This window comes from Pimephales promelas, chromosome 6, assembly GCF_988280905.1.
Source record: "Pimephales promelas chromosome 6, fPimPro1.hap1.1, whole genome shotgun sequence".
In the NCBI taxonomy this organism is placed as follows: Eukaryota; Metazoa; Chordata; class Actinopteri; order Cypriniformes; family Leuciscidae; genus Pimephales; species Pimephales promelas.
The window spans coordinates 6570237-6591413 of NC_142774.1; the positions used below are offsets into that span (position 1 = coordinate 6570237).

General features: G+C 37.0%; 1 protein-coding gene across 1 annotated transcript; it reads left to right on the forward strand.

The window, feature by feature from the left end:
• Positions 1-1462: 1462 nt before the first annotated feature.
• mcoln1a (mucolipin TRP cation channel 1a) lies at positions 1463-19849 on the forward strand. Its single transcript, XM_039687481.2, has 15 exons — positions 1463-1705; positions 9167-9411; positions 10132-10296; positions 10444-10600; positions 11160-11241; positions 11333-11429; positions 12574-12673; positions 12789-12895; positions 12975-13124; positions 13225-13326; positions 13551-13673; positions 15122-15238; positions 15326-15415; positions 15969-16099; positions 18365-19849. The coding sequence occupies exons 1-15, from the start codon at positions 1666-1668 to the stop codon at positions 18399-18401; spliced, it is 1743 nt and encodes a 580-aa protein (XP_039543415.2). The 5' UTR covers positions 1463-1665; the 3' UTR covers positions 18402-19849.
• The last annotated feature ends 1328 nt before the right edge of the window (positions 19850-21177 follow it).

A 21177-nucleotide genomic window follows, 5' to 3' on the forward strand; every position in this document is an offset into this window, starting at 1 on the left:
TTGAATCACCTAAAAAACAAAACAAAACAAAAAAAAAACGTCAAAATAACCATGTTTTGCACATCATATGAAATAAAGTAGACATTTTTGGGGGAGTAAATTTGAGAAGGGGATTCCAAACATACTTGCAAATTTTTGTGACAGAGTTAAAACAATAAGAGGCTCACAACTTATAAAACAAGACATCTGTACACATACACACAATAAAGTGTTATGGCCAATATTATGAAGCTGCAGACTCGGAGCCTGCATCTACAGTCCCCCACCGAGAGTCCCGCATTCTCAGACCCCTCGTTTTTCGAACACAGCGCCTCCTGCTGTTCAAAAGATCGAATAACACCCGCACAGTATAGTATAGAGTACAGCGCACGATATCCAAATGCAATTAAAACAATAGGATGCAATATTACAGTCTTCAAATAAATGATCCAATAAATATTTGTGTTACCTGCTTAATGCATGTGTCAAATAATAAATAAAAATAAACTAATTGTTACTGATGGAAGGGACAATTAGCAGATTGAACTATCTTCAGAAAAATAGTAGGCTATGTGATATTATATTGCTACAATGTTTTTTTTTATTTTTTATTCAAATTTCAAATTTTTCTTTCAGTTAAACCTATAATGGTCTAATTAACATTACCATGCTAATGCTAACATTACTAAATTTGTTTTTTGATATTTTTATATTTTTAATATTTTGAATGCGAAGCAAAACAAATCAAAATAGACAAAACACCAATAATTAACAATTCTGTACTTTATTTAATGATCACCTAAACATCATCTTGCTGTAAAGAAAAAAGGAAGAAAAAACAGTGTTCGTGACTTTACTTTTCGTCTTGCATTAAACAAACTCATTTATAAGTCGCTTTGCATAATCAGAAAATGATATGTTGCTGGATTCGGCAGGGGCAACTCAATAGGACCGATATAGCACATGTCTTACGATGTTTCAAAAAGAAAAAAAGAAAAAAATGTTTGCAAATGTTAGTTACCATGTTGCACTGCTCTGTTGAAGTGTCCCTTGAGATGTTTTTGAACTTTGGACAACTTTGTGGGTTTGAACTGTATGGGGGCACAAAATGGGCAGTGAAAATAACTGCAGCATTTAAGACAAAAAGTCCAAGGTTAAAGGCTAACGTAAACGTAAGCTATCTAAATATTTTCGGGAGGAAGAGGGCGAAAAAACATACATTAACGGCTCAAATCTTGTTACAAACTATCTTTACAAATATTAAATGGACTATTCATATGTTGTATCGATGAGCTAAATTAGTTTTATTAAAAAATAAATCAAACGAATACAATTTGATAGGAGGCGCTGTCTCAAAAAACGAGGGGTCTGAGAATGCGGGACTCTGGGTGCAGGGGGACTGTAGATGCAGGTCTCCGAGTCTGCAGCTTCATACTACTCGTTATGGCACCTCATGAGCGTCAGATGGTCACATGATGTTGTCACATGACCTCAAGCATCGGAAGTTCTGTGTCGCTCGCGGATCGCGAGTGTATGCTTGTAAACATGAGGTAACCGGGGAAGAACCCGTCAGATAACTACAGAGGAACAAAAAATCCTGTTGAACATAATCAGATACTATTGTGATGTGAATCAACCGGGGGTTTTAATGCCGACAGCCTCTGCACGTGATTTTAAATCGCTGACATGGCCGCTGTGGACGCGAATAAAGCCAACATTCCCTCCGGTGAGTGATCGGCTGTAATAATGCATGCGATGAGAGCGTCAGTGAGGTGTTATTACAGCAAGAACGGATCTAGCACTGAATTTTAATGAAGTGGAATACAAAATAGTGATTTTATTATTATTTGTTTGTGTTGTTGTGCGTGTGTAATGTATATGAAGTTCTTAAGATGCACAAGAAAATCAAATGTCAAAGTTTGTTGATCACGGTCACGAGACCGTGATCAACAATTTATTTGACGTTTGGTGGTTTGGATGATTCACAAGGTCGGATACACTGCTGTTTTAGTGGATAAATAATGTATGCGATGTGTTTTCCACTTGCTTGTTTTCGTTTTTTCTTCCTCATTCGTGTTTCATTATTACACCATAATACAGAGTCCTGATGTTGTGTTTATGTGGTCATAAAGCACAACGCTACATATTTAACACCTGTTTTCATTTTCATTTCACTCAGTTTTTAATGACCATAAAAATCATCTAAACCTGATCTGCTCAAGACTCACTGAAATATCTTGGGAGTTGTAGATTTGTTTATACCTCAGTTTTGTTGAGTTCTTCATTTTGATGGGCTGACAGACTTTCCAAAGTCCTATTGCACATTTACTATCCATTAGGAATGAAACATTCTGCCACAGAATTAGTTGGGAACCAAAATTTCATAGCCAATAAGTAGTTCAAGATTTGTTGACCAAAACACTGTTCCATATCACTTTCCAGACTAGTAATTACGTAAAATCTTACGTAAGCATAAAATCAAAATTTTCATGTATTTGGTTTCATAAATTTAACTTCTTAATGTCTTAGTCTTTGTGAAAGTGTCATCGGTGGATGTTATTTCAAAGGATTTTTGTTGTTGTTGTAATCTTTAATTATTTATTATAGGAAATAAAAATTTAGTCTAAGTCTGTTCTGCAATGTAACACCCACTTTTCAACATTCAATCTATTCACAATGGATTAAAGCAAGTTCTACAGTCCACCCGCCAATTATGGTTTTACTCAAAATATATAAAATACAAAAAGCAAAATGGGTTGCTATGCTAACATCAATTCACATTAACTACAAAATGTATAATCAGTTGCAAAAGGGTCTGTTCTCACAGATCATTCATTGTAAAACATGCGCTAGACGGAGAAGTTTTTTTTTTTTTCAACGCTTAAGCTTTGTATTAGTAGAAAACTTGTAGCACTTTCTAATTACCGTGCTTTCCACCCTCATATCCCCCTGAGACGAGAGATTTATGTATTTTTTGCGTCATCGGAGGATTTTTTGGCCAGAGGCTAAAGACTACAGTCAGTAGTAGGGCTGTCCCGCATGTTCTCAACCCACCCATTGAGGGCGATCTCACTCACAGAATGAACACATAGTGTCGGCCATCTTTTTTTGGAAGCTAAGCTAGCAGGCTCTTGTTCTGTGGAGAAAGCTGAGTAGTTGGGGTTACCATCCTCTTTTTTCCCAGACATGTCCAGCCATCGATGTTCGGGATTCAGCTTTAGCTTTCTGCAGTCGACATTCATTGTTTACATGCACATCTTTTGTTTCAATCTAACTGAATTCATTCCGATTGGTGAATCTGAATGAAGTGTTTACATGAACGCTAAACAAGTGATCGGTTGATGTGCGTTTTTACATTGCTAAGAAAATTCCTGCTCCTCCGTGAGAGATACGAGACCAGTGCGTCTCACAGGTGTCGCTCATCGGTAATCACGCCACCGGCCTCGTACTGTTCTCCCGGGGCCCTCACTCGTCCCGCTCGCCTCAGTAAACATGACGAATGGCGACTGTAGAACGCAAAACCCGAATGCCGGACATTTTGGGCGATCTCGAAACACATTTTTGGGCAGACTCATCACTAGTAGCCTAGACTTGTTGTTTAACTACTGCGCTCTGTTACCGGTAGGCGTGGCCTTATAGGGCAGCGAAGCAAGTGCATTCTGGGAATTGTTGTCTTTCATCCACATAAGCTAAAAAAGCATTTTCTGTCTTTTCTCAGTCTAGAAAGCTCCAAATTCAAAATAATTTCACATTTCTTCTACATAAATGACCCATTTTAAATACACATTCATCTTTCCAGAGGTGAATTCAGCTCACGATTTTTCTGCCAAGCAAATTTAAATATTTCTATTTTAGCATACTTTTTGGTCACAGTAAAGTGCTCCACACAGCTGACATAGCTTTTCCTAAAGTTGCTCGTTCACTCCACACTGGCACTTAAATTATTTTACTACGCATAAATAATACATAATCAAAGCTCACTGAGATGAGACAGAGAAACCAGACATAATCAACACAATTTTTTTTTTTTTATAACAAAATATTCCACTACTTACTGGCGCATCTAGGTCGCACTCAATCGCTATTCCATCTATGGTCTAAAACGCAATTGCCATCATGCTTTGCCGCACAACAACAATTGTAAGTAAATTTTCTGTCTTATTTGCAGGAATGTAATATGAAGATAGCACACATGCCGGTCTAAGCATAGGTACAGTGTGCGTCACATGGCTAAACATGCATCTTCTTTTTCAAACACCTCCGTTTTCATAGTCCACACACTGTACAATCATGTAAAAACAATCTTTTTAAAATATACCCACTTTAAGAAGAATCTTCAAAATGATTCAAAAGGTTTTCTGATGGATTAATGTACACAGATTTAAATATCACTATTTCAATCAGTGATTTTGGCCCTTTAAAGCCATTCATCTCTTTTTCTGTTTTTGCCAAATATTTTCTGTTGCTGAAATTTTTGTGCATGACTATTTTGTTCATATATTTTGATTCATGATTGTGTGTTGTTGTTTAACTTAGACATATAGATATAGATCACTTAGACATAGATCTTGGCCACGGCAGAACGAAAAAAGCAGATGTCGTGTGTGATAGGGTTAATTATAACATGCTGATATTTACTTATGACAGCAAGAACGTGTGAGGACCCATTGCACACGATCTTAGAAAACTTGCTGCAAAACAGGACGGATGAGATTTTTCAGTTTATTCTTTGCATTTGATTGACTCTATCGCTTGTAGACAAACACCAGTGCTCGTGAGAGGCTTCAGACACTCGCGAGTGTCGCAGCTTTGCTGCCAAGATTTTATCACTCCAATAGACTGCATTCAAAATCTTCCTGTTATACAGTAACAAAAATGTGATAAGGGAAGATTCCAGTGACTCCGACAGACGGACCGACACAGACCTGCTGCTAGATGAACAATGATGGTTTTGATTAGAGAGACAGAGCAATGGGAAGAGTTGCATAAATAGCCTAATCTTAGGGCTCTATCTTGCACCCGGCGCTAATGACTTTAAACACTGACGCATGTATCATTCCTACTTTGCACCCGCGCAAAGCTGACTTTTCCCTCCACAGACACACGTCGGTAAACTAGGGAATTAACTTGCACTCCCTGGGCGGGTCGGCGCATAAAATAAGCGCGTTTCGGCGTAAACATTCCCCAGTGCTATTTTGCAGTTCCAGAAAACAATTGCGACACCTAGTCTAAAGTCAGTGGCGCGTTGCACGGACATTCAGATGCTATTGTAAGCGGTCATGCTTGGCCATAATACAGAGTGTGAACAATGCACATACACTGTAGATGATTCTCGCATTTACACAGATGCATTTTACTTTTTGCAAATGATACATTATTGTAAGGAAAAAAAATTTTAACACGAGGGAAATCATTGTTGTGTCCATGATGATGGGAAAAATAGGCATAAAGCTTACATATTTACCCAAATAATTATATGCATGTTTAACCGAAGCTAATTTGGGAGGGTTTGTCCCATCCCCAATGTCACTTCTCTTTCTTTTACGGCCCTTACGAGAACATCGAGCTCCTCGGCTGTGAACCGATTGTGATTGCGCCGTTATATTAGAATTGCGCGCACCGTGCTCTTAAAGGGTATGTTGGATGACGCTTTTATTGGTTTATTTCACGTTACGCCCAAACCACACCTAGGAATAATGAAGCTACTTCAGAGTCAGAACAACCCCTTTTAAACTTGTGTTGCCAAGACCCGCCCACAAAGTTACTTGCGCTTCGCGCTTGATACTTGCGTTTCAGATCGTTAAAATAGGCCCATACGCCTTATTCACGGCAGCGCCATCTTTGATTTTTAATGAGAATGAAAGCGAGGCTGTGAGGGATAGACTTGCATCTCTTCAATGGGCTGTACTGTTATTTAATGTGTTTTTGGATTGTTCTGCTCATGAAACACTGGAAAAATATCTTTCAAAGAAATGTCAGTTGACAAAAAACTCCTGACAATGTAAGCTGTGAAAAAATTGTAAGTAATCTAGGAGCTTTATTCAGCTTTTTACAGCGGATGCCATTGGAAACACGGTAAGTCTATCCCTCACAGCCTCACTTTCATACCTGTCATGGCGCTGCTCTGAATAAGGTCTATAGTCTCTCTCCATTTTTTGCTTAATCATGCATCAGCTGGTCCAATGTTCAAAAGAGTAAAGAAATAGGGAAATCTCAGTTGCTCAATGTGGACGTTACAGGAACTTGGAAATTAGAGAAATATCAGTGCATTTAGTCCGTTTAGTTAGACTTTTCTGTTTTGCTGTAATAAAACACTGAGTTGTATGAAATTTCCCATTTGTCAGCACTGATACGCTGTGATCACTAATCTCATTTGAGTGGCTGACCCTCACACTTTTTTATTTTACTTTCCTTTCAGTCTAGATTATCTTTACAGAACAGGAAATGCATCCGCAAGATTGACATTATTAACACTTTTTCATTGTTGCAAATGAAGATAAAAAGATTAGAGGCCACACATAGAGACAAAATTCAACATTCATTTACAAACCAGCCAGGCTACTAGACAAGCTAACTAAGCTAACAAGCCCTTTCACATGACTTGCACCAGCACGCGATGGAGTGAAACATTAAGATTTGCTGCCAGCAAGCCAAGCGCTGTAATGCGATAATCGATAAGTTCTGATAAATTCAACATTTCACTTCATTACAAGGGCAGTGCACAGAAGTCATTGGATAAAGTCAAGTCGTACAGAAAGTTTTGGTGTTCCCCTTTCACTTCCCTGCTACCTGGCAACCACACAAAATCCTATCCTGATCCTGTCCATGATATAATGTGAAACGCTTCATGTAGGAGTCAAAGCTGTACATGACGCTTGCATTGAGTGCTACGGTGAAGCCTTAACAGTAACGCTAGTCTGTTGTCTCATAGATCAAATTCACGCCAACACAAGTCTTTGACAAACCACCCATTCCTCAAGTGTTCACACTTTGAAGAAGAGAACACGCGTCAGATATCAAGTTTCAGATTGTGTGCATGTAAATGTGACTGAACTCCCACATTGAATTTGGGTCTCAAGAATGTTGGGTTATTTACGGTATATTATTTGTTGTTTGCGTGTGTGTACTAGTGATAGTGTTATAATGTGAGTTTGCAGGGAATTAAGCTGCATTTTTTAAATTCTGAGAGTGGCAGTTGAGAGTTTGATAGTTACCATGACGACTGTGGCTCATCAGACAACACAGAGCTTGAATAATATAAGAACACCTAACTCGTGTTTCTCTCTTAGTCAATGCTAAAGGTTCGTAAAAATTGTCGGACAATTTTCAGAGGAAAAAACTGTTAGTCAAATGCTTTTAACTTGTGAATGTGAAGTGAATGTTCATTTTATTAAAGGGGTGATGAACTGAAATCAAATTTTCCTTGAGCTTTTGACATCTAACATGAGGTCATCATATGATAAGAATATCCTGTAAGTTTCAGAACTGAAAACGTCCTTGTTAGTCCAATAAAAGCTTTTATTGACACCTCAGCAAACGACTCGTTTTTCGAAGTGGGGAATTATGACGTCAAAGAGGATAAAACCCCACCCCCGCACTTCAACACGGCCGGTTTAGCCCCGCCCATCGATTTGCGCTTTACACGCATAGCTAAATTACATTGGCCTAGCTCGTGATGATAAACCGGATCGAGAGTGAAACTCATTATAATATGCAAAACTGTTATCCACTCACAGCAGTGGGTGTTTACTTCAGTCTTCAGTGCGAGACGTCCATAAAAACCGAGCGTTTTTCAGCCGTGCTCAGAACTAGGGTAGAAAATAGCCTATTACTTATTCATTTTTATGTTTTTGAATGTAAAAACCAAGCGAACGTCATAAGTTGACCTCAGACAACAATATAATAAAATTTAAAAAGCCAGTTCATGACCCCTTTAATGATTTTTGTATAGTTATGTCATCGAGAAGTCTGTTAGTGTATCATTCAACCCGAGATACCTAATGTTACCCGAGATCAAATGTGTATTACATTTATTCATAGTTAAGAATATTGTATTTTCTTCATTGTTTTGAATACTACTGGTATGTTTAAATAAAGACAACACAGAACTCTTGTCTCTCTCACTCTCATTTAATATTAAAAGACAATTCTCATCTGTTGAGTGGACCTGCAACATATAGCCTAGGCCGTCTCTGACTTACTGAAGTAACGTTAGACTGAAGGTCACGTCAAGGCTCTAGTTGAGGCCATCTTCTCTTTCAATTGTCTTTTATTTTTCTCTTATTTTGAATAAAGTTCACTACTGTATCCTTATGATGCAAATATGAATCCAAATTTGATCAAGTTTTGTTTAATTCACTGTATGTATCAAGCAAGATACTTTTGTTAATTTATTTGATCAAAACACAGTAAAAATACGGTAATATTGTAAAATATTATTACAATTTAAAATAAATGTTTTCTATTTTAATGTTTACTGTGTCATTATAAATGTGTTTACTGTCACTTTTGATCAATTTAAAGGGTTAGTTCACCCAAAAATTAAAGTTATGTCATTAATGACTCACCCTCATGTCTTTCCAAGCCCGTAAGACCTCCGTTCATCTTCGGGACACAGTTTTAAAGGAGTAGTTCACTTTTTTGAACGTTGAATGAAAACGTTCCAGGATTTTTCTCCATATTATGGACTTCATTGGGAACCAAACGGTTCAAGGTCCAAAAGACCGTTTCAGTGCAAACTGCAAACTGTTCAAAGGGCTTTAAACGATTCCAGACGACGAATAAGGGTTTTATGTAGCGAAACGATCACTCATTTAACAAACAACAACAAAGTTTAAGTTTTATAAGCTCAAATGGTCGCCTTGCTCTGTTCTGTGTGACTCTCCTGTTCGAACTCGTTCATCAAAATTAATGAATCTGTTTTCGTGTCATTTGGTTCATTCAACGAACGAAATGAACGAACTGACTCGGGAAAAGACATTAATAACATAATTTTAATTTTTGGGTGAACTAACCCTTTAATGCATCCTTGCTGAATAAAAAAAAAAAAACATTTTATAATCATATTGACCCCAAACTTTTGAAACGTTAAATGTAATAGAAAGAATAACAGTGGTTTCAAGCAAAAAGACCATTTACTTTGTGAACTGTCCAACTAATGCTATCTGTCTCTCTCTTTCTTTTTCAGAAGAGGATAGGCTATTATTTCCGGTGACTCACTATGGTTCGAATGACTGCATGGATGAGTATAGTAACCCCAGGACGACTCGGCCGACAACAGATGGCTGGATAGGTGCTGGTGAAGAAGAGGAAGAGTTGCGCAGGAAGTTAAAATATTTCTTTATGAGTCCTTGTGAAAAGTACCAAGCCAAAGGCAGAAAACCTTTTAAACTGGTTCTGCAAATGCTGAAGGTTCTTATAGTAACTATACAGGTATTTATTTAATCTTAGATATTCTTTGTAGTGTTGTTCTCTTTCTGGGGCTTGTATACTCAACCCACAGCTTATTAAATACAGTGTTGCAGCTCAAAGTCTCAGTTCTACCCCCAAATGATTTCTTAACCACTGTGACATTCCCTAGAATCCCAGAATTAACCCTTGTGTGTATATATATATATATATATATATATATATATGTGTGTGTGTGTGTGTATATATATATATATATATTATTTTTTTATTTTTATTTTTAATCATTGGCCGGGCAATGATTAATCGTGATTAATTGTATCCAAAATAAAAGTTTGTGTTTACATAATATATGTGTGTTTAGTGTGTATAATTATTTTGTATGTATAAATACACACACATGCATGTATATACTCAAGAAATATTTGCATGTGTATACTATATATATATTTTTACACACAATTGATATTAAATATAAATATGAATATTTTATATATTAATAATAACACATTTTTCTTAAATATATACATGCATGTGTGTGAATTTTTATATACAAAATAATTATACACAGTACACACACGTATATAATGTAAACACCAACTTTTTTTTTTTGATGTGATTAATCGTGATTAATCGTTGCTTAGCCCTAATATATATAAATACACACACACACACACCCATATATATATATATATATATATATATATACAAATTCTTACGTTTTTGCTTTGTCATGATCTCCAGCTGGTACTTTTTGGCTTAAGCAACGAGATGGCGGTGACGTTTAAAGAGGAAAACACAGCCTCGTTTAAACACCTCTTTCTCAAAGACTACGCTGACTCAGATGACGCGCTTGCTGTTTACACACAGAGTGATGTTTATGATCATATGCATTACACAATAGAACAGGTAATGTATAATTTTGACAATGACACATACACTATTTGGGCAGCGAGACCAGTCAAGTCATAACACAATTTTGTTTTCTGAATTTATGTTTTTAGGACAAAATATATTATCCTTATTTAACGGCCTTTGTATTCACTTGTCTTTCAGTACCTGGCTTTGCCGGAGACGACAGTGGGCCGCTATGCATATGTGTACGATGTCGGTGTGAACGGGAGTGCTCTTTCTCTGTGTCAGCAGTATTATAAAAAAGGCCAGATTGACCCAGCTAACGACACCTTCAACATCGATCCGCATGTGGTCACAGGTGACAAGTTTTTGCCCTCTTTTTCCTCAATCGTTCTATCATTGTTTAATCTGAGAAATATACCTGTCCAGGTGTGTATAGGATCAAGGCAGATACTTCATGAACTTGCTATATTAGTTATTAGTATAACAAGCAACACTGTATCACTGGAAAAAAAAAAAAATCTTTTCACGACTAGTAATCACAACATTTTTTCTTTTGTCAAATCAACTTAAATAATTTCTTTAGTTCAGATAACATATAATTTTGAGTTTCGGATGATTAAATCATTCTCCTTCATTGTATTAACTCACTTTTTCTATGTCAATGAACTTAAAATTTTAAGGCAACCAGGTCACTTACTTTTTTAAGTTAAACCAACAATATTTTTTTACTGATTAAAACTTGATGAAACTAAAAGACCATGTAATTTCCTCTTTTGCATGTTGTTACTTGCAGTTCCTTGTTACTGAGACACAGGAATCACTTTCTCATGTATTCTAAAATAAATCATCGGATGACCCTCTCGGTCACTGAGGCTGGTTTAGGTGCTAAACAATTTCTCTCTTCCTCTCTGTAGACTGTATGGGTGTAAACCCTTTGGCCACTCCCACAGCGGGTCTGGGCCGCGATTACAGGAACTTCACCCTTAAGTTTCACAAGTAAGTTAAGTGTGGATTTTTTTTTTAAATTCTACTTATTTCCATTAATTAATTATCTAAAACCGTAATATCAACACACACTCTCTCTCAGGCTCATTAATGTCACCATACAGTTCCAGCTAAAGGCTATAAATCTTCAGACCATCATCCACAATGAAATTCCTGACTGTTACACTTTCTTCATCACAGTGAGTTTGCACATGAAATGTTACTTTAACACAATAAAAAATAGTATAGATGGATAGATAGATAGATAGATACACTCACCTAAAGGATTATTAGGAACACCATACTAATACTGTGTTTGACCCCCTTTCGCCTTCAGAACTGCCTTAATTCTATGTGGAATTGATTCAACAAGGTGCTGAAAGCATTCTTTACAAATGTAAGCTCCCGTTCCACCACATCCCAAAGATGCTCTATTGGGTTGAGATCTGGTGACTGTGGGGCCATTTTAGTACAGTGAACTCATTGTCATGTTCAAGAAACCAATTTGAAATGATTCGCGCTTTGTGACATGGTGCATTATCCTGCTGGAAGTAGCCATCAGAGGATGGGGACATGGTGGCCATAAAGGGATGGACATGGTCAGAAACAATGCTCAGGTAGGCCGTGGCTTTTAAATGATGCCCAATTGGCACTAAGGGGCCTAAAGTGTGCCAAGAAAACATCCCCCACACCACCACCACCAGCCTGCACAGTGGTAACAAGGCATGATGGATCCATGTTCTCATTCTGTTTACGCCAAATTCTGACTGACAGAAATCGAGACTCATCAGACCAGGCAACATCTTTCCAGTCTTCAACTGTCCAATTTTGGTGAGCTCTTGCAAATTGTAGCCTCTTTTTCCTATTTGTAGTGGAGATGAGTGGTGCCCGGTTATTGGTTATTTCAGTCAAAAATGGTTATTTCAGTCAAAGTTGCTCTTCTATCAGCTTGAATCAGTCGGCCCATTCTCCTCTGACCTCAAGCATCAACAAGGCATTTTCGCCCACTGGACTGCCGCATACTGGATGTTTTCCCCTTTTCACACCATTCTTTTGTAAACCCTAGAAATGGTTGTGCGTGAAAATCCCAGTAACTGAGCAGATTGTGAAATACTCAGATCTTGGAGCTCCAAATACTTCAGTTTGGAGTTCAGGAGGTTGTCTTGACCAGGCATTGAAGCAACTGCCATGTGATTGGTTGATTAGATAATTGCATTAATGAGAAATTGAACAGGTGTTCCTAATAATCCTTTAGGTGAGTGTATATATCTATATATAACAGTGCTATGTTCCTCTATATAGTCGTACTATTTACTGTATATAATGTTATTATTTTCTGCTCAGATCCTGCTGGATAACAAAGCCCACAGTGGTAAAGTTAAGATCAGTCTTGATAATCAGGCCTCCATAAAGGAATGTAAAGACCCAAGTGTGTCTGGACACGGTAGGATTCAACTACCTCATTCGCGTCACTTTTCAGATCAATTTTTGGGGATTTTCTCATTTTTTTACATTGTGGATAATCACAATACGTTTGTTCTCATGCCATCTGTCTCCAGCTGATAGTAATGCTCGAGTGTGGTTTGATGCGGCGGTTGCAGTGGTGTGTATCTTCTCTCTGCTCCTCTGTGGTCGCTCTATCATCAGAGGAATCATTCTTCAAAATGTAAGATATTGTAACAAACAAATCCACATTAAATGCCAAAGATCACTTAGTAAATCCCGTTCTAATGTTCTCTCCTCAGGAGTTTGTAAAGTACTTTAGGAATTATCTGAACCGTGACGTCTGTTGGGGGGACCGAATGGAGTTTATTAACGGATGGTATATTCTGCTCATCATTAGCGACATCCTCACGATCACAGGGTCCATGATAAAGATCGGCATTGAGCTGAAGGTCAGTCGAGCTGATGAGCATCAGAAATACATTCGGAAACCATCCATTTTATTATGTCAATTAGCACAGATACTTCACGATACTTTGTTTCAACCCTCAGAACCTCTCATCGTACGATGAGTGTGGGATCCTTTTGGGCACATCGACGTTATTGGTTTGGGTTGGAGTTATTCGCTACCTCACTTTCTTTCAGAAGTACAATGTGAGAGACAAACACACCCACACACCACCACATTAAAATTCTCCTTGATCTTTACAGTAAAAAGACAATAAATTCAATTATTTTAACAAGGTTGCTGACTTGTCTAGCTTTTCATTTTTTGTTGCATTTTTCATTCAATCAATACACCTGAAATTTGACCTCATCTCTTGAGATGTTTCTTAGGATGTGGAATTTGTTTACTATATAGTGTTTTCCTTTCTCAGATTCTCATTGTCACATTACGAGCTGCATTCCCTAATGTGATCCGTTTCTGTTGCTGCGTGGCGGTGATCTACCTCGGGTATTGCTTCTGCGGGTGGATTGTGCTGGGACCCTATCATGTCAAGGTATACAACTTAAGTCTGACAGTCTGTGATTGACACAAGATAATTAAGTATAATTAAATAAACATAATTTAATGTGGAGGTATTGCATGGAACATGTTCAGAAAGCTGACATTCACATATATGTATATTTGTGCGTGTGTGTTATTTTTTTTTATTTAGCTACAACAGTAATTTTGACCTTTTTTGACCTGTTTAGGAATATGACACTTGTTTTGGTTTAATTTATACTGTAATGTAATAAAAGTCCAAAAGAGAGAATGTTTTTCAGAAACCGTAAAAAGGTTTATAGTGGTTTGTAGCGTTCACACTGCCGCCCTGCCAATGACGCCGTAGAAATATTCGTGGGCGCTCTGACGTAGATCGAATGCTTGCTCTTTTTTTAAACTTTATTTAAAGGGGCCGCGAAGCAAACAAGCACGTTGGTCGTTATTTGTGCAGACTTGACCGTATAAGTTAACCTCGTGGAATCTTTTAAATGTGAAAGTAAGAAATCGATCGATGGGAAGAACTTAACAATTAAAGTGACATATTTGCTAACGAAATAAACCAATTAAAAGCTATTTGTGTTCATGGTTAAGTGCTAAACTAATTTGCATTCCTGCTGAAAAACAAGCATTCTAGCGCAAAAATGTTGCCTGTATTTATAGTGTTGCTTGCCTTATCAAATTCACAAGATCAACTTCTCCTCTATATTGCTTGGGAACTAATGTGGTCAGAACCAAAGTTTACAGGATTCTGGGATCCTCTCAAGCAGAGGACTGTTACATTCTGATTGGTTTTTTTGCGAACAGCATCATAGCTCATCATTATCATAAAGTTGACCTGACTTCAACTCTCCTCGCCGGCGTCTCACATTGAAAATTAATGACTTCCGCCACTTTGACGCTCTCGCCGATGGCGGTGGGAAGGCACTCTCCCTAAGATCTTTTTTTTAATGAAATTAATATTTTTATTCAGCCAGGATGCACTTAATTGATAAAAAATCACAGTAAAGACACTTATATTGTGATAAAAAATGTCCATTTTGAATAAATGCTGTTCTATTTTTAGAGCTAACTTTTTATTCATCAAAGAATCCTGAAAAAATGTCACGGTTTCCACCAAATTAAGTTTTCAACATTGATGATTATAATACGTTTCTTGATTTTCTTCAAATCAGCATATTATAATTATTTCTGAAGGATCATGTGACACTGTAGTCTGGAGTAATGCTGAAAATCCAGCTTTGCATCACAGGAAGAAATTACCGTTCAAATTGCAAACAATCATTTAAAATTGTACGAATATTTCACAATATTATTGTTTTTTACTGTAATTCTTTAAAGGTGTAGAAACTTTTGAATGGTAGTGTTGTGTATATGATGTATGTACATAAGGAAATGTACATGTGTCTTCTCTCTCATTATCTATTGAATGTGGTGTTTATAGTTTTTGTTTTGTATCCTCAGTTCCGCTCTCTCTCGCTGGTGTCGGAGTGTCTTTTCTCTCTGATTAATGGAGACGACATGTTTGTGACCTTCAGTGGCATGCAAGAGAGCAGTTTGCTAGTCTGGGTCTTCAGTCAGGTGAGTTTGAGCCTCACATCCTCACACAAGGACATACATTACAAATACTGCAGGATTCAGAGCACTAAAGACACTGTTCTTTTGCAGGTTTACCTTTACACATTCATCTCTCTGTTCATCTACATGGTGCTCTCTCTCTTTATCGCTCTCATCACTGGAGCTTACGAGACCATCAAGGTAAGAGTGAGAGAGGATAAAGAAATGAAAAACACGCACATGCACAAACATGAATATCTTTATAGGGAAACTCTCATTAGAGTTCAGTATGTTTATTTATTTATTTATTGCTATCTCTTTGAGATTTATTTAGATAGTTCTTCTTTTTTTATAGATTTGTTTTTATTAACATATTTACTTACAAGATGTTAATAGAATGTGTTTTATTTTTTTGTTTGTTTTTAAACATATTAAAGTGTCATTTTTGACTTATCGTTCTTGTAAATCATGGGTCACCAATCTCGGTCCTGGAGGGCCGGTGTCCTGCAGAGTTTAGCTCTAACCCCAATTAAACACACCTAAACCAGCTAATCGAGGTCTCACTAGGCATAATAGAAACTTTCAGGCAGGTGTGTTGGACCTGGTTGGAGCTAAACTCTGCAGGACATCGGCCCTCCAGGACCGAGATTGGTGACCACTGTTGTAAATTAAAAAGTTTTTCCTAATTAAGGTGACGCTGACAGTTATAAATAGCTTGATTATGGTAATGTGATATCCTGTCATTTCCATTCAGCATCAAACTCAGGAGCCGTACCACATCACTGACCTGCACGCGTTCATCGCTCAGTGCACCGACACACCCTGCTCTGGAAAGTTTCGCGGGATCGAGACCTCACCCTGCTCGTTCTTCTGCTGCTGTGACAGGTGTGTCACTGTAAATTAGAAACAAAGAAAATGCCTCTTAAAGGGATACTACACTCAAAAATGAAAATCTTGGCATCATTTACTCACCTTCAAGTTGTTGCAAACCTGTATGAGTTTCTTACTTCTGCTGAACACAAAGGAAGATATTTTGAAGAACGATTGAAACCAAACAGTTGTTTGGCACCATTGACTTCCATAGTTGAAGAAAAAATACTATGGATGTCAATGGTGCCAATCGTTCTTCAAAATATCTTCCTTTGTGTTCAGCAGAAGAACGAAACTCATACAGGTTTGCAACAACTCGAGGGTGAGTAAAAGATGACAGAATTTTCATTTTTGGGTGGAGGATCCCTTTAAAGTCGGCATGAAACACCTATTCTGACGTTTATCCAAGTGAAAATGTGTGTCCATGTGTAATCGCTTAGAAGGTTGTGGTTTTCTATTGGTGGATCTCATGTGACTGACAGGTTTTCATTAGCCAGTAAACATGTCATCAGAAAAGAGATGTCACTGCAAGTTTTTTTAATTAAAGGCAGGATTACGAGGGCAGTATATATATGTACACTGTATATATATATATATATATATATATATATACACTGTAAAAAAAATATTGTTGGTTTAACTTTAAAAAAAAGTAACCTGGTTGCCTTAAAATTTTAAGTTGATTGAACTGGAAAAAGTGAGTTAATACAATGAAGGAGATTGATTTATATATGAAGAGTTCAGATGCAAAAGCCTCTAAGTGCCATTTGAAATTTTCTTCTAGAATGATCATTTTTATCAAGCTTGCATACTTAAGTTCAGGGATTTCACTTAAATGGCAATGATAATTACCTATTAATTGTTATTTAAGTGAAATTGCTGAACTTAAATATACAAGTTTGATAAAAAATCATCATTAAAGAAGAAAATTTCAAATGGCATTTAGAGGCTTTTGCATCTGAACTCTTCATATATATTTATATTTGATTTATTTATATATATATATATATATTTGGGTTGTCAGTTTAACGCGTTATTAATGGCGTAAACGCAAACCCATTTTAACGGCGTTCATTTTTTTATCGCGCGATTAACTGTCTTTTTGTCCTAGCAAACTTTGTCGTTTTTTCACATGCTTTTGCAACAGGACGTGGCATGCGTCATGATCCATTTTGGCGTCTCGCGCTCATCATCCACTCAAAGACGAGCGCGAGACGCCGAAATGGATACCCTAAGATTCTTAATGGAAAGTTTACTTTTAAAAAGTTGCCAAATTGTCCCATTGACAAGACCAAGTGATCTGTGTGTTTTGTCGTTGTGAACTGAGCTATCATCATCGCAGCATGTCCAGTCTGAAACACTGCTTGATGATGGCCAAGCAAACACACACACACAAATGATGCGAATTCTCCACCCCCTCGTCAATATCAGGACCTCATCAGTATTTCTTTCACCCTTTTATTGATAGACAGTGTTCCATTGTGTGAGAGATTATTTATACAGTATATGTTGGTGTGAAATTGAGCACTATTCCAATGTTATTTTCAAAAATAATAATTAAAAAAAAAACATTTGCACTAAACAAGCCAATCCACTTTCCCATGTTGATAAGAACATTAAAATGAGAAAAAAATAATGTAACAAAAAGAAATCAAAAGACATTTAGAATAGATAAAAATGTGCGATTAATCGCGAGTTAACTATGACATTAATGCGATTGATCGCGATTAAATATTTTAATCGTTTGACAGCACGATATATATATATATAAAGAGAACCTGCTGCCAAGTAACAAAAACTTGTAAAACAAACTAAAAAAATAACAAGAAAGCATAACAATACAACTTGGCATAACAAGAAAGACGCATATTCATTATTAAAAACAACCAAATGCCAAGTAGTATCTTGAATTCTTTTAATAGTTGTTTTAGCTTATTTCATTGCTTGTTTTGTCTTAAAATTTAAACCATTTTATTTTTAAGGCATCTTGAGGCCCCCTAGTTCAGATCTTCTGATTTAAATCCAGCCCCTACAAACTCTCATTCCTCTGCCTATACCTGGCGGGCAAACAGCCGATGCAAAGAACTGCATTTTCACTTTTTAAATATTCCGTTTGCACTTGGATGTACGTCACAGTATAGAAGAAAACGTTTAGTTTTATCATGACTTTACACTGGGGTATTAGAAAATATTATAACACAAAAGTTTTTCGAAAGTATTTCAACACGAAAAATGACATCACCGAATGCTGTAATTGTGTCTGTTGGTGCAACCCTGCAGAACCACCACATACGAGGACGTCCTCCTCGTGAACTAGTGAATGACGAGTCTCGACGCCTGACTGCACCTCCCTCTGCTGGTCACACTGCGCTAGAGCAACAGGACAGAAGCCAGTAAAAAGCTCCAGGCAAAATACTCAAGAAGTCACAGTCGCTTCAGTTTGGAGAAGAGCATTAATGAAGAATCGCTTCGGTGGGAATAAACTAATTTTACCTCCCCTTGTTTTTAGTTTTAACTCAATTCTGGAGGTTGCCGCTGATTAAAACACCCAGGAGGTTTGAATCGGAAGACTATTAGGTGATATGTACAGTAATCACTCCCTGAATGTTGATCCCACACACGTTGGTTCAGTGCACGTGCTGTGGTGTGCAAGTGGGTCACCAGTCGCCGATACTGAGAGTCAAAGTGGCGTGTGTGACGGTGGTCAATGATTCATAACTATTGAGTGATTCATATAACCTCTAGTCACGTGTAATGTCTGCATCAGAAGGTGTTTCTAAAGGAGACTGAACTGGCAGATGTTAACCTCACAAGATGAGAAGATTAAACATAGTAAAGTTGGCTCTTATTCCACACTTTGAGCAGAAACAGCACTCCCAAAATACATGCTCTGCTATGAATTCATGCTCAGAATGCCTCAAAACCTTGGCCTTAACACTCTCTTGATGTGTATAGATGGCTATAATACCTCATTGTTGGATGAGATGTTGAATAAGACGATTTTTAGGATTTTGATTCACAAATTCAACCAAAATGACACCTCTATTTTTTGACACTGATTCATTGTTTCGTATGCAGACTGAATCAAATCACTCTGTTTGCTAGTGAAATTATATTAGACAGCTTTACCCTTGCTGATCTAGTACTTTATAGAGGAAGACTTTTACAGCTCCCCTCCATCAGCTTTATTTTAATCTATCGGTCGAGGACACAGTGTTCACAGTGGTGACATATTAAAACAATATAAAGCCATTTTTAGTTTCTCCATTATACTTGACTTATAAGAGAAGCAAGTATAAATATTTAAATCCTGGGGCCTGTGCAAGCTTTTACTCAAGTACACAATAAGTGGGACCATATGATATGATTTTGACGATTTTCCTTTTTTTATTTTAATTATACTGTATGATTTTAATTAGTAGCTCAATCAATTTTTTTGGCTCTGTTGTCTTTGTTTTAAATGAGTTTAAAGCGCACAATTTATTTACATGTGAATCCTGCACCAAGTGGGGATGTTGTAGATGTGTACCTGAAGTATTTCATATTTCATTTTATCCTGCTTATTGTTTGATTGTGTGATGATTTTTTTTTTTGTGATGATGTGTGCAAATACATGATGTTAAAGAATCTACTGACCTTCAAACTGGAGGATTTTAATTTTAGTGTCATTGCACACTTTTTTTTTTCCTGAACTTTGTTCTTGACAGGGTTATATGTGTTATTTTAATGTTTATATGTATATGTTCAATACAGAGATTTTCTAAAGTCTGTTTAATAGTCACTTTTTTGCTGTTGTTCTACATTAAAGGAGTAGTTAACGTTTAAAAAAAAACTTTTGCTGATAATTTAAGATGTCCTAAGGTTTTTTGATGAAAACATTCCAGGATTTTCTCCATATAATGGACTTCAATGGGAACCAAACGGTTCAAAGTCTAAAAGACAGTTTCAGTGCAAACTGCAAACTGTTCAAAGGGCTTTAAACGATTCCAGACGATGAATAAGGGTCTTATCAAGCGAAACGATCGCTCGTTTTAAAAAACAAAAACAAAGTTTAAGTTTTATAAGCTCAAATGCTCGCCTTGCTCTGTTCTGTGATGCGTGTTCGTGACTCTCCTGTTCGAACTCGTTCATCAAAATTAACAAATCTTTTTCCGAGTCAATTCGTTCATTTCGGTTATTGAATGAACCAAATAACACGTAAAAAGATTCATTCATTTTTATGAATGAGGTCGAACAGGAGAGTAACTAACACGCATCACAGAACAGAGCAAAGCGACCATTTGAGCTTATAACTTTGTTTTTTTAAATGAGCGATCGTTTCGCTTCATAAGACTCGTCTGGAATCGTTTAAAGCCCTTTAAACATTTGCAGTTTGCACTGAAACTGTCTTTTGGACCTTGAACCGTTTGGTTCCCATTGAAGTCCATTATATGGAGAAAAATCTTGGAATGTTTTCATCAATAACCTTAATTTCTTTTCGACTGAAGAAAGAAAGACGTGGACATCTTGGATGACACAGGGGTGAGTAAATTATCAAATTATCAGCAAAAGTTTTTTTTAAAGTAAACTACTCCTTTAACCATCTAAACATAATTTATTACTATACCGTATAACCACCACTAGATGGTATAATGAGAGCACCCCCCCCACACACACACACACATACACACACACAAATCTGAACCCTTTCAAATATAAGGTAGTGTATGTAAAGATAAAACAAATTGTAGGCATGTTTGATTAGCTGGACTAAGCAGGTGCTCTAGCCAGTGTACATTGTTTTAGATGGCTACCTGAAACCACAGAACGAGATTACACACACTGTTCAAACAGAGCAAACTCCATCAGACGCTGATCTCAGACCTGTGGCCATTGATAATAAGAGAACCGCTCTATGAAGGCCTGCTTTACTATTATGTGAATATGAGCCACACCCAGCTATTCAAACACAATGACTTAACAGGAAGAGATTTCATTTAACCACATCAGTAAGTCCATTGTGGTGATGTAGCTACAGACAGGTCTTGCAGCAGTATAACAAGAAAGATAATCTTCCGAGACTTACATTTAATTAGTCTAATCCCAAATCATTT